Genomic DNA, 13,651 nt, shown 5'->3' with positions numbered 1-13,651 from the left:
ATTTACTCTAATATATAAGAAAAATAAAGTATATAAGTTGAAAAAAGTAAGTGGATCTTATAGCTTTTCCAGGTATTTTTATTTTGTTATTTTGTATTCATACATAATTATTTTAAATGCAAGTCTCACCTGTCTCTACCTGCTACATTATTCTGGCCCTGGGCATGGAGGTGCCAGACAAACTTCAAATATTGGCCTGAATCCTATTGGATCATTCCAGTTAAAACAGAACAATACATTGTTGAATGGTGGGGTGCATAAAGGTAAATTCCAATTTTTAATGAGTCTTCTCTAGTTGAAATTAACAATAGGATTCAGGATATTGTATTCCTGATAACGGAATCTGAGATATTAGTAATATATGTAACAGGGTCCCTTCTGATGAATTTTGGGAGATGAAAGGTGCACAAGCTAGGAAACATCACTTTTGTTTTTCAGTTCATGGAGGATCTTAAATAAAATGGTCTGAATCCAGTTGACTAGTCCCAACTGATGGAGACATACTAATCTGTGTCTTATGTAAAATGTGTATATCTCATTAGCCGAATGTGCATTTTTTAGTCAGGACTTAGTCTGAATGTAATGCTGGGCCCTGGAAGAAATGGGCAGCCCACAAAGATGATATAAGAAAGGAGTAATCTACTCCTGACAACTAGCTCTCAAGGATGCAAGAATTGATTAGTTAAATTATTTGTCTTCTGGTTTGTTTGATAAAGACCAACATACAGACTGCTTGAATCATAAAAAGCGACTCACATAATGAAAATGTTAGAAGTATACTCAAATAGGTATAAAAGAGGGTGAAAAATGCCCTAGTGATATTTTGGAGGTTTTTCAAGCCTTTGGGACTTTAAGACATTACTTACATCTAACCTTTACCATTACCCTGGTGGCGTTTGCAGGTCCAGGCTGTCATAACTGTGTCTGAGCATTATCAAACATACATCTATACTGTGTCCATGTAACATTTAGGTTATATTACCCAGTTTACCTGAAGCGATTTCAAAATGAGATTCTCAACTTTTGCCCAGGTCTGCCAAGACAAAATAATAAGATGCTGCATGCGGCAGCAGTAGCAATGCACTGTGAAACTTGTCAGTGATAAAATGTTAGTTCAAAATTGTAGCTCAAGAACGTGTGTAAAGTGAGATGAGGTACACCGGCTTTGTGCGGCTTGACTTGAATTTAAATTGAGCAATCCTTTGCAGCTCCATTTGCTACCTAATGTAGCTATAAAGGTACTCTGGCCCTTTGATCTTCCGCACTGGCAACACAACCTTCAAGCTATTGAAGATGCTTCCTATTCCAGGAAGTCAAGGGTGTATATGCCACTTACCGTATTCCAGTTTGCCTGACCTTCACTACGTTTTGTAGGTTGGTTTCATCAAATATAATACAATTAACTAACATCAATTTATATTTGGATGGGAACCAAAAGGATGTCCTGTGTACCAGGGAGTGTTCAAGATACATAAGCTCAAAGCCACCTTGGTTATATGGAATTTGTTGTGTTGCTCTTTAGAAGCCAGTCTATGTGAACAAAGTAGCAACAGCCAGAGGCTACAATCCAACAAGCCAGTCAATGGCACCATTTCTCTGGAGTGGTGCATCCATGATGAACTGTACAGGAGCTGTAGGGTTTTGGAAGAGCTAATTTAATGAGAACTATCCAAAGTATCGACCCTATTTTGGGAGGAGATTTTAGGAACGTGGATAGCTCCTGGAAAACCAGGAGTAGTTCCTGGAAAACCCAGTGTGGATTCAGGGCCCTTCCACACAGCCCTATATCCCAGAATATCAAGGCAGAAAATCTCGCAATATGTGCTTTGAACTGGGTTATCTGAGTCCACACTCAGAAAATGTGGGATTTTCTGCCTTGATATTCTGGGATATAGGGCTGTGTGGGAAGGCCCTCAGTGAGGTAATGAGTGGTAAGGCATGTTCAAGTTGCAGTTCAACAACATATTTGCACACCCCTGTTGCAAAACGTGGTATTAACCAAAGAAAAGGAGTGAGAATAATATTCTGACTATTTCAGTTTTCCCCCATCAATTATTGTGCGCCTCATATTTTTTTACAACCTTGGTGCCTGTAGGATGCTAAAGACTGAATTTAGAAACCAAATATTTGTACACCACGAAATTATTATTAATCTCTTTTAAAGTTTAGACTCTCTCAGATCTGGAAGCATGTAGCTCATTTATTTTGCTATTGAACAAGAAACATAGATCAGTGCATCTACGTACAGTATGAGACAAGCTAGTATTCAAATTCCTTGATACTTATAAGAACAACTATATAGGATGTCCTAAGATTATTCTATATTGTCCATGACAATATTGTATTAAATAACTCATTGCATTTTACAGTCTTTTCCAGCTGAATTTGTTTGATAAGGTTATACTAAAAGATTTTTTAAATGGCCTCAATTTCCTAAATGGCCTCAAAAGAGTTAGTTTCAGTAATCAATCAACCAACAACCAATTGCAAAGGAAGAGATTGCTAACAGTAGGAGGGCCACTTCCATTAGTGCAACTTTGTAACATGCTCAGGAAACGGTAAAAAGAAAATTGGCCTCTTACTTTTTTCCCCTTTTGCAGAAGCAGAGTTGCTACTTCCAATGGAAGCAGTTCCATTGTATCAATGGGAATGCTGCCAACACTTACAAAAATTCTATTGACTGAATGGGAGAGACTCACAATTGGTTTTTATATTGCTTGAATAGCCCTTACTTAGGAACAAGTTGCTGTTGTTTCTTATTTAGATGAATCAAAGAAATTCTGAATGGTGTAGAATAAAAATGTGGCTGAGATCTTGCAGCAGGAGATGGAGTTACAGCAATGTAACTATGATAGCTTTTTTGTGTCAGGAGTGACTTGAAAAACTGCAAGTTGTTTCTGGTGTGAGAGAATTGGCTGTCTGCAAGGACATTGCCCAAAGGATGCCCAGATGTTTTGATGTTTTACCATCTCTGAGTGAGGCTTCTCTCGTCTCTGCATGGGTAGCTGGAGCTGACAGAGGGAGCTCATCCATGCTCTTCCCAGATTACTATCCTCCCCCCAAGGTGTTTGAAGTCATAAAATTATTCTTGGGGTGTAGAAGAGTGCAGTGGTGTGAGATGATGTCCTGCTTTCTCCTAGTGTCCTGCTATTGGGAGAAAGTTGGGTAAAGGAGAATCCTATGGGCAGCTGCATGGCTTCAAAGGTATTTATTTATTTAAGATATTTCTACCCCACCTTCCTCCTCGGCCAGACCCAAAGTGATTTAGAGCATATAAACACACAATATCAACAACAAAACATAATATGCACAAGTTAAAACATACTAAAAAAACACATATAAGAACCAGCTTCCACCTCACACATAACAGTCACTCAATAAATAGTAATAAACCTTAAAACTCAACCCATTCCTATGGCACATGTCTTAGTTAAAGGTCTTCTTGAAAAGAAAGGCATTTACTCCCTTTCCTGAAGCTTAGTAGAGTTGAGGCTGATCTTAGTTCCTCTGGGAGGGAGTGGGATTTGAGAGGAGGCATTTCAGTCATTGCAATAGTGTACTGACTTTAAAAATGACTTTGTGTAATTACGATGTTGCAAATCAAGCTTACCACATCATAATTGCCTTCACATAAAAGACGGACGAATGGAACAAAACTTACCATGAATGTAACAAACTACAATCAAAATTAAAGAGCAGCAAAACACCAAACGCAAATCCTTAACAGAACAGGACGATCTTTGCTTTTTGCTCAAATCGGCTACTGAGAAATATTGGAAGAGGTCCTAATGTTTCTATCTTTCCGCAATCATGCTGTGTGTCTGCCTTGAGTCATGTCACCATTAAAGGAGACAAATTTGGTATTCTCCAGAGGCTTACCTATTCTCAAGGGGGATCAATGTTATTAGTAAACACTAAGAGAAAACGCTCAAGTAAAGGCGCCAACATGACAAAAAAGACAAGAGACAGGCAAAGGTGAGACATTAGAGAAAGAACTCCTCAAGGCAGCGTTTACACCTTGGCACCCCGTCATGTCAGTGTGTGTGTGAGTGTGTGACACAGCTAAAGAGCAAAAGATAATGAGGACAAGCTGACATTCAGGATGGGATAAATACAGAAAGCCTGGGCAAATAATTCTAACTGCTTCTGAAAAGGATTGTAGATGGAATTTGCACACATGCAAACACATTTCTCATCCATTTCCTCAAGGCTGCAGCTTCAGTCCCTTCAACCTGGATTCAAACAATATAAAATTGTGTATTTTTAAAAATGTTTGTTATTAAAAAAGAAATAATTCAGCCAATTCATAACTCTTCAGTTTAAGATTTCAGGCATTGCTGGCATTGTGATTACTGCCTTTTTGAGAGCACCAGTGCGCATTGTTAGTAAGATTACAAACCATTATTGCTTTTGCTTCCTTTTCTGTTTGCCGTAATTTGCAGCCAGCCCACAGAAAGTCCACAGCTTCATTTTTTTCCAGTGTGCCTCTGCTATGACAGCGTCCTGTATTAACCTTCAAAGGAAGTCAGCTTAACAGGCTTTAAGTAAAATACTAAATAGTTTGCAGTTCCCCGACAGAAGCGTTTGATAAAGGAGAGAGAATTGGAGCTGGTCGAGGCTGCCTGCTGATTAAAATAATCAACTGGCTTTATCCTTTTGTGGTGTGTGCATGCAAATTATAAATTGCATACATGGTTGGAAGCTGACCGTGCAGGCAAATGGTGAGAAAAATAGGATTATATAGCAAATGAATTTGGGGGTGTGGGAAACCTTAGCATTTAATTTACAACAAAAGAGTCAGGTAGTCGAATTGGATCACAAGCTTGTTGAATGTCTTTTAGCGTTTCCTTTGTGTGGGCCTCCCTGTTTCACAAAGAGCTTGGATTTTCCTATGATTTGGGTGGGATGCTATATCCTCCCTAAACCCAAATTCCAAGCAAAACAAAAGGGAAAGGTACTGTGAGTGGCACTAGAGAATGATTTTCGATTATAGTTAAAAAAAAAACAACCCCCTGAAACTTTCGACAGAGAGTTTATGTATGCGGAAAAAATAATTGGTGATTTTTGATTGATAAATGATGAGAATAGATTAGCAGGTCAATTGTACAGTGGGCCTTTGGTATCCACTGGGGTTTGGTTCCAGGAGCCATTGGGTATACCAAAATATGTGGGTGCTTAAGTCACATTATATATAATGGTGCAGTAAAAACAGTAGTCCATAGAATGGTAAGATTGGAGTTTGCTTTTCAGAATATATTATGAATATTTTCAAGCCATGGATGATTGAATTCATGGATGAAGAATCTGTGGATATGAGCAGCTGTCTTTTTTTTTTTTTTTAGAAAGAAAGGCTATGAACAATTCTATGCATCTGTAAATGCCTTGTCAACTTTTCCCCATATATATACATTTCTATTTATTCAAGCCATTAACTTTAAAAAAATGAAATGTTTCAAAACTGTATTCCCACTTTGAAATCCCAATCACACCATCTTTAAAGTCTCTGAGTATTCCTTACCATAAGTTGGCTCTACACTGCAGAATTAATGCAGCTTAACACCGCAGTAACTGACTTGGCTTAATGCTATGGAATCCTGGGATATGTAGTTTGGAGAGACACCAGCATTCTAGTAAAGAATGCTAAAGGCTTTGTAAAACTACATCTTCCAGGATCCCACAGTATTGAGCCGTGGCAGTTCAAGTGGTGTCAAACTGCATTAATTTTACAGGGTAGGTAAGGCATGGACAAACTTTGGCCCTCCAGATATTTTGGACTTCAAATCTGAAGTCCAAAACACCTGGAGGGCCAAGGTTTGCCCATACCTGGTGTAGGTGCACCCCAAGAAAACCCTATGAAAGTCATGGGGTTACTGTAAGTCAACAGGTGATTTCAAGACACATATATACAGTACACACAAAAATAAAATGGTCTAATTTTTTGAATTATGCAGCTTATTTCCTTTCAATGCAGAATCAAGCATTTCTGAATTTATTGATAGCTCTGTATTACTCATAAAAAAATTTGTAGCACAGTTTACGTTCATTATTCTTCCAAAAGATATTTCTTTTGAACTGGAGGCAGGGTTGAGCACTCCTTTAACTAAATGTTTTGGGAAGGCTGCAGCTTATGAAAAATTGGTAAGATAACGCTAGGCATAATTACCTTCTGTTTATAAGTGTTGAAGATTAATGATGTAATATTGATTATGTATAAGGATGTATACTGGTCATTTCTCATTGGCCCTTGTTGTTTAAATATATATATTTCGATGACAAGGTCTATAAATATTCTTAATTAGTTCCATTATTATGAATGTGAACGGTAAGCCTGACAGATAACTGCCAAAATACTTTATAATGCTTCCTCCATCTTCGGCTAGTTATTCCATCATCTTTATAATGCACTGGGCAAGATTAATATTGTTTTAAAGATAAGGCCTTAATATGGAGAGTGACAGAAGATTAAGAATGAGGTTATTATCTCTCAGTGGAATTCTATAACATGAAAGAAAAGAGTTTGCATTCTCTCTGGACAGAAATACAAGGTGAAACCCATTTTGGTGATGCTTTTGAACTCAGTTTCAGTAAAAAAAAAATTACATTGAACTTGACCATGGAATATATTCATAATCCATTCATTTACATAAAGCAAGTTCTTCAGCAAGCTCACACACCGGGAAGGAAGGAGGGAAGGAAGGTCTCTCTCTACTTGTTTACACTCAGAAAATACAACAGAAAAGAAGAAAAGAGGTGAGGAAAAAACAATCTTCCAGAAATACACAATCAAAACAAAAGAGCTACCTATTTCAGTGATTCCCAAGCTCTAGTCCTTCAGGTGTTTTGGATATCCATTCCCAGAAACCAAAGATCAAGGACCTGAGAGATGAAGTCCAAATTGTTAAGAGGGCTAGAGTTTTGAGATGACTGATCCATATATGACTGATTTTTTATAGGTAGCTTTCCATTAAAGATGGGATGTAAGAACCCAGTGGAATTCATTTATGCCTAAGAGATATTTTTCTAACTTTTCAAATTACCCTAAAAAATGTACTACTGTGATTCAGCTCTTAAAAGAACCCGGGAAAAGCTTGTCTCTTAATTCTTTTGGGTGTTTTGCCACAGAAATTCAGTACTAAAGTTGGAAAACTCATGCCATGCTTCCCTCCATTTCACAGTTTTTGCATCTCTTTCCAACTGAACAAACAAGTAGGAGCACTGGAACTTCCTCTCATAGTCGGAAGGAGGTAGTTGGCAGCACCACCGCTATCACTATCAGATTTGGTTGCAATTACTGGGTTCCTATTTGCAGAAGATGTAGGTACTGACTGGGTATTTACTGGAATTCAGGGTTTGGTAGAAGAAGCAGAGGGAGAGGAGATTGGACGGGGGGGGGGGAGGCTTTTCTTGGCAGGGGTTTTTTCTCTGTATAAAGATAGGAGACACAGCTAGCAGCTACTTCTACCTCATCCTGATCTACAGTTCACTTTGGCTGGGCCAATTACAATGGAGTAGCATTACCAGTCAACGTGACCACCACTTGCGCAATATTCAGCTGCAAAATTGGCCACAGCATCTCCCTACCTCTTCCTTGTTTCCCTGGAAGCAGGGGGCCCCAAAATAATGGACTTTTGACAACAGAGGTTTACTATTACCTCCACTGCTCCCCTGTGCCATTTTATATACAGGTACAATTGATCTTCCACATTTGTGAGTTTGACTTTTGCAGATTTGCTTATTCATTGCTTTGATTAAAATATTATTTCTAGAAATGTGTAGGTCAATTACTATTATTTCTATGGTCAATATTCTCCGCTAGAGATTCTTAGAGAAGTCTTCTCTAGGTCCTACAGTGTGATTATATAGTCAGCTCCCAGTCATATTTGAGTACTTAGAAATTCCAAGAAATATGTTCTCCAGATAAAAAAGAGCTATTTTATTATATTGTCAAAGACTTTCATTGCTGGAATCACTGACCAGCCATAGTGATAGGAGAAACTGCTGATAGAACATGACCATACTGTCCAGAAACCACACAACATCCCAGCTATTTTATTATTAAAGGTTTTTCACTTTCATGGGGTTCTCTTATCCTAACACCAACAATTATGGGAAAAATCTGGGGGAAAATCTGGAATACAGAACACTTGTGGTCAGATAAGGGGTGCTCCACCTGCATTGTATTTACCCTCTAGATACCTGCTCATGCAGGTGGCATCGTCTTATCAATACTCCAATGTGGTTATGTTAAATTTATTTTACACGGATCAGGTGGATATGAAAAAATGAATTCCATAAGAGTGGAAAGGGAGACAACTCTCAACCAGATCCTTAGCCAATGGAGCAGCTGTGCTCCAGTATTAGGACAGTGCTTAAATATTTTCATCTGAGCCAGGCTATATTCTTTTAAGGTGTTACATTATATTTGTTTTACAGTGAGATTATATACAAAACCCCATCTTGAACAAGTTGGATTTGTGTGAGCAAATATACAAATACTCTGAGAGAGAGTTGGAGATCTAGAAATATAATTGGTTCTTTTCAGCGCCAGAATACAAATAAAGTCTATGTTACAATTAGACTATTGGAAAGTCTATTTAAGTACACATTGAAGAACCTTTTTCAAGGGCAATTAGGTTGAGAAGACCAAGCCTTTTCCACAGCATGAAGGGAACAGCGATACAGACATCTGCTGCTCAAGTACTTGTTTAATTAGCTTGAATAGCTGCAGCAATCGCTTCATCTATGATACATCATCTTAAAAGTGGTGAGAGGATTGCTCATATACAGCATATAATTCAAGCTAGATGCCCTGAAAGGCAGCATAAGCTAGAGGAAATGGCCAAGGATTGTGAATATTTAATTTAAACAATAAATCTAAGACAAAAGCAGGAAAGGAGATAAGGTGATCTTAGAGCATCCTTTGACCATGATCTGCATTTTGGGTTATAAACTACAGTGTCCATTTCCTATTTTCTATTCCATTTATTTACCTTATTTATATCCTGCCTTTCTCTACCCTGAGTGGGACTCAAGGCGGCTAGTGGAAATTATACCAATAGTGAAAAGGATTTCCACCTTCTTTCTTCTGCAGCCCATCATGGCTCAAACATGAAGGTGATGCAGAAGGAAGTAAAGTCTCATTAGATGCTTGGAAGTCTGCTTGTGTGATCCTGGATAATAAAAAGATGAAACTAGGAGGCTGAGGACTCCATTATTTCTTTCACCAAATGCTATAGATTTTCAGAGACTCCTTTCTCATCTGGAATTGCTCATAGTTGAAAATACTTGTGAAGAATTGAAAGTTGTGATCATAGAATCCTTTTTTTGTATTAGAATGAGGATCATCGTTCTGAATAAGGCAGTTGCAAGCTGTAGAGGATTATATTGTATGGGAGAAGACAAAGATGTAAGATGTTAAGAATTTCCCTGTTATCTTGTACCCTTCTCCATTCCTCATATACTTTCAGTAAAAATATATGGGAAAAAGAGAGTTGTGGCTGATGCTTTGACAAATCTTACACTTTGTTCACATTGTATTAAAACATGGCCAATGGCAATACCTTCCAAGTAGATCTGAGCATCTTGAGACTGAGGAAGAGGTGATATTTAGCAAATCTGATCATATTTAGTTCTTCCTTTGTAATAGCTTATTCATAAACTGTGCCCTTTCTACCATTGGTTCTTTTCCACTGAGCAGATATGTGAGAATAGAAACTACTACAGATCAATGCAGGTGCAAGTTTTGTTCTATTTATGCTTATATACATAAACCACAAATCTAATTATAACTTCCATGATCTTTCTTCTGCATTAGACTCTCTCTTTTGCCTTCCATGAGGAACTACACTTGTACAATTTTCAAGTTGGCACACACCCAATAGAAGAGAGAATAATTCCTATTGCGCATAGAAATCAATTTCCACGGTTGGCATGTCAAATCCCATTATGCCTGTTTGCATGCGTAAGGGTTGTCCGATACCTCATTTTGTGAGAATAGTGAAATTACACCCATCAATATGATGCTTTCTCAAACATGTTCAAACAAAAGCACACACAACCACTGCTTATATGCATTTTTGTACATGTAAAAATACCTGTGTTCAGCCGCAGCAATTATTTCTCTTTTGTTCATGAATTATGGTGCAGGAATAGTACAATACTTCAGAGGCTGTCAAATTATAGTTCCCAGGATTCCTCACCATTGGCTATTCTGGTGAAAGCCACTTGAGTTGCAGTCTAAACATAAGTCTTTATGATGCCTAACCATGCATAACGGGATAGAGATCAGCACTTGAAGTTTTAAATAAATAAATAAATACATTTAAAAAAAAGATGTACTAGTTTTACTTAGCGAAAATAGAGAATCAAAGTAAAATATATGCTGTAATTCAACACATAATCATCACATCCGTATAATCATTGCACCCTGTTTTTCTGTTAAAAAAAAGATTTTTAGCTTTTCTTTGTGTAATTGTTGCATGGTTAATTCTGTTAATCCATGGCAAGAAGTGGTTTAAAAGATCATGGGGTTCCCTTGAATGGAGCAATTAAAAGGGGTGGTATTACCAATGAAAGAAGTGATTGTGGCAGTCCCATTGAAAGAAATTGTTTAAGGACCATATGTGTTCCATTTCTCTACATTTACTGTGTTGATTTTTTTGTTTTTATTACTATACTGAATTTTAAGTATTGTAATACTTAAAATTGTAAATTAAAAAATTGTAAATTAAAATTGTAAATTAAAAAAGGCTTCACATAATGGTTGCATCCCATATTTTGGCCCAAAAATTGCATAAAATTTGCAGAGATTCTGCTGTGGAATATGGTTCTCCTGGTCAAATCCTGAATCTGATCAGAGCAAGGTATGTAAAAGGCATTTCCCCCTCTGGATCAGCTGAAACTGTGAACAACAATTTTACTTTGTGTCAGTCCTCCGCCCACATTTAGCAGAGAAAAAGCGAAGAAAATGGAACAATCTAAATTCAAGTGCTAGTTGTGGAATGAAAAATCAACAGTTATCTCATGCATGCATATTTCACAGCTTATGGCACCCAGCACTGAGCGAGCTCACAAAGGCAATGTCATGTTTGTTTATTCTGTTGGCCACGGGATTAGGAATGGCTGCTGAAAAAATTACATATTATTGTTGCTTGGTGAATGAGATAGTGACCCTTCTTTTCTTTATTCACCTTTTTTTTTTACTTTGTAGAAGGAAATCTCCAAAACAAAAATGATTGTATCAGATGCATATAAATTCCCATCAAAACACATGTATGGAGTTTATCTTGAAAAATATTTGCACACCAAATAACAGTTAATCCAAATAAATGAATGGAAGTGACTTTCATTTCTAGCACATGATGCAACAGGAATCTATGAATGCATGGAGTTAAAGTAAATGTTGGAAACTTGGAAAATCAGTACCTGGATTTGAATTTGATAATGATATGCTATCTCTTTAGAGAACTAAATTAATAATTAGAGTATTGTTAGCTTTTACAATCACTAAACCATTTTAGCACTTCAGCCCTAAAACTATAATATTTTCATAAACTTCAAAATTGAAGGCAAGAAAAAAAATATTGTTTTCCTTACTTGAAGAAAGTTGTCACAAGCCATGTGAGGTTTAAAGACTATTTACACATTAGTGCTTACTCTCTGTTTCTTTTTTTTAAAAAAATGCACATTTTTTGTATTGTGGATGGCATTTTCTGCACAAAAGGTTTCTTGCACAGAAAACAAATTTCATTCTCAGGAATAGCTGATCCTCCAGAAATCTATTTTTTAAAATGGGAGAAAATGTTTTCATTTATACTGCATAAATAGCCTAATCATGTCTGAATTTAAAAAGCTAAGCAGGGTCAGGCCTGTTCAGGATTTGGATGGTGGACCACCAAGGAATATCTGGTGCTGTAGGCTATATTTCAGAGTATCCACGAAGAGCTACTATATGAATTGAACATTTGTCAAATTAACAATTCAATTTCATAAATGTTTAATTTATGTAGTAGCTTTTCATTGATACTAATGGATACTTGAGGGCTTAGTAGAATGTCATCTGGGAAGAAATAATAATAGTATGACAAAAGCAAGAGAACATATTTTGAATCTGATAATTTTCTTTCAAAAAAGACTTAAAGTCAAAAAGAAAGATAATGTAGTAGTAGTGGAATGAGAACCCCCCCTCCCTCCCTTCACTCCTTCCCTCCCTCCCCTCCTTTTTTGCGTGGAATGAAGTAACGGATCTTTGATCTTTGTTAAATCCAGGACATTCCTAACCTTCTTTGTGTTTTATGGACACACTTTATTTTAAAAACCCAAGAAGCCACTATTTCAACAAAGTAGTAGAACATTTATAGGTTTCGCAGCACAGCTAGAGAAGACACGTGTTCTTTTCCTTTTTGACCAAACAAAAGAGACAATAGCAACAAAAAGATATAATAGCTGCCAGAGAAATTGAGGTTGTCCAAACTAATTCTGTGTAGGATGGGAACATAGATCAATTCCTTCACTGATGTACCTTAAGGGTATGGGAATGAGGCTTGGTCTGGCCTTAAGGACTGCATCAGCTAAAGCTATGAACTGAACTCAGAGACTACATTGACTGTAAAGTATGCCTTGGGCGCTCTTTTATTATTATTATTTATTAAATAAGGAAGGGTATTCCCCTCCCTATAAGAAGTTCTATAGTTTTATTACTTATTACACAAAAAATTTTTTTTACAGCTTTTCGCTTTCAAAACATGCCTCTAGCTATGATCAATGGCAAATATTATAATACAACTTTGGCCTTCAGAGCATTGCTAGAGATTCAGAAAGTGAGGATTTTTCTCATTACTTGTTTCTTGTTGTTTTCTAGATGCAGAACCAAGAATTAATTTTTTGGGATCTCTTTTGTCTTGTCTACATTCTTGTCTAGAAAAGATCTTCTATCTCATGTTTGATACTAACTCTATGGAAACTCACAAGTTTTCTCTGTTGTCCAAGTTTCATCACTGACATTGTAGTTGATTGTACTGGAGATGTCCCTATCTAATTTTAGTTATATTCAAGTGTTTTATCCTATTGAATTTTAAATAAATATTTTAAATTAATATTCAATTTATTTTATGTTCTACATTTTAATTGTACTAACTTGTTTTTATACCAATGTCCTGTGCTCCAAGCATAATTAACTACTGATACTTAAAGTACACAAAGGAATTCAACCTGGAGCATTCTACCTTCAAAGTGTGTGTTCTAGCATGAGCTATTGTTATACCAGTAAGAATCAATCTTTTTTTATTCTTCTTTTATTCATTCATATCCAACCTTTCTCCTGATAATGGGACTTAAGGTGTCTAACAAAATATTAAAACGATATGAGTTAAAACAATAGAAAGTCAATAGAAGTATTACATAAGATGTAAAAAAGAATCAAACACTTTATGTTAAAAGCAGTAAATATTAACATATTAAAATGTGTGCATCTCCATTCAATGAACTTTTACCTGATTGTGATCGGCACAAGAGCATCACTGTTAATGGAGTGGTTGGTGGCCATGGTCAGAATCTCCTCTGGATTGCCATAACCAACCCGAAGAGTTGGCCTTCCATGCAAAAGGTAAAGGTGGAGGAAGTGTTCTCCAGCATAGCTGCCTCTGGCTTTAAA

The 13,651-nt window shown here is 36.7% G+C and overlaps 1 protein-coding gene across 3 annotated transcripts in view; it reads right to left on the bottom strand.

The window, feature by feature from the left end:
- The window catches only part of EYS (eyes shut homolog), a 1,026,188-nt gene that overhangs the window by 118,708 nt on the left and 893,829 nt on the right, over window positions 1-13,651 (bottom strand). For all 3 annotated transcript variants that reach the window (XM_067468024.1, XM_060752827.2, XM_067468032.1), the window contains one exon: window positions 13,491-13,644. In XM_067468024.1, coding sequence (XP_067324125.1) covers window positions 13,491-13,644 — 154 coding nt within the window. The remainder of the gene's footprint in view (window positions 1-13,490; window positions 13,645-13,651) is intronic.

Source organism: Anolis sagrei, chromosome 1 (assembly GCF_037176765.1).
Source record: "Anolis sagrei isolate rAnoSag1 chromosome 1, rAnoSag1.mat, whole genome shotgun sequence".
In the NCBI taxonomy this organism is placed as follows: Eukaryota; Metazoa; Chordata; class Lepidosauria; order Squamata; family Dactyloidae; genus Anolis; species Anolis sagrei.
Note: the sequence above shows the minus strand (reverse complement) of the source record. Positions and strands in the feature narration are given on the sequence as shown.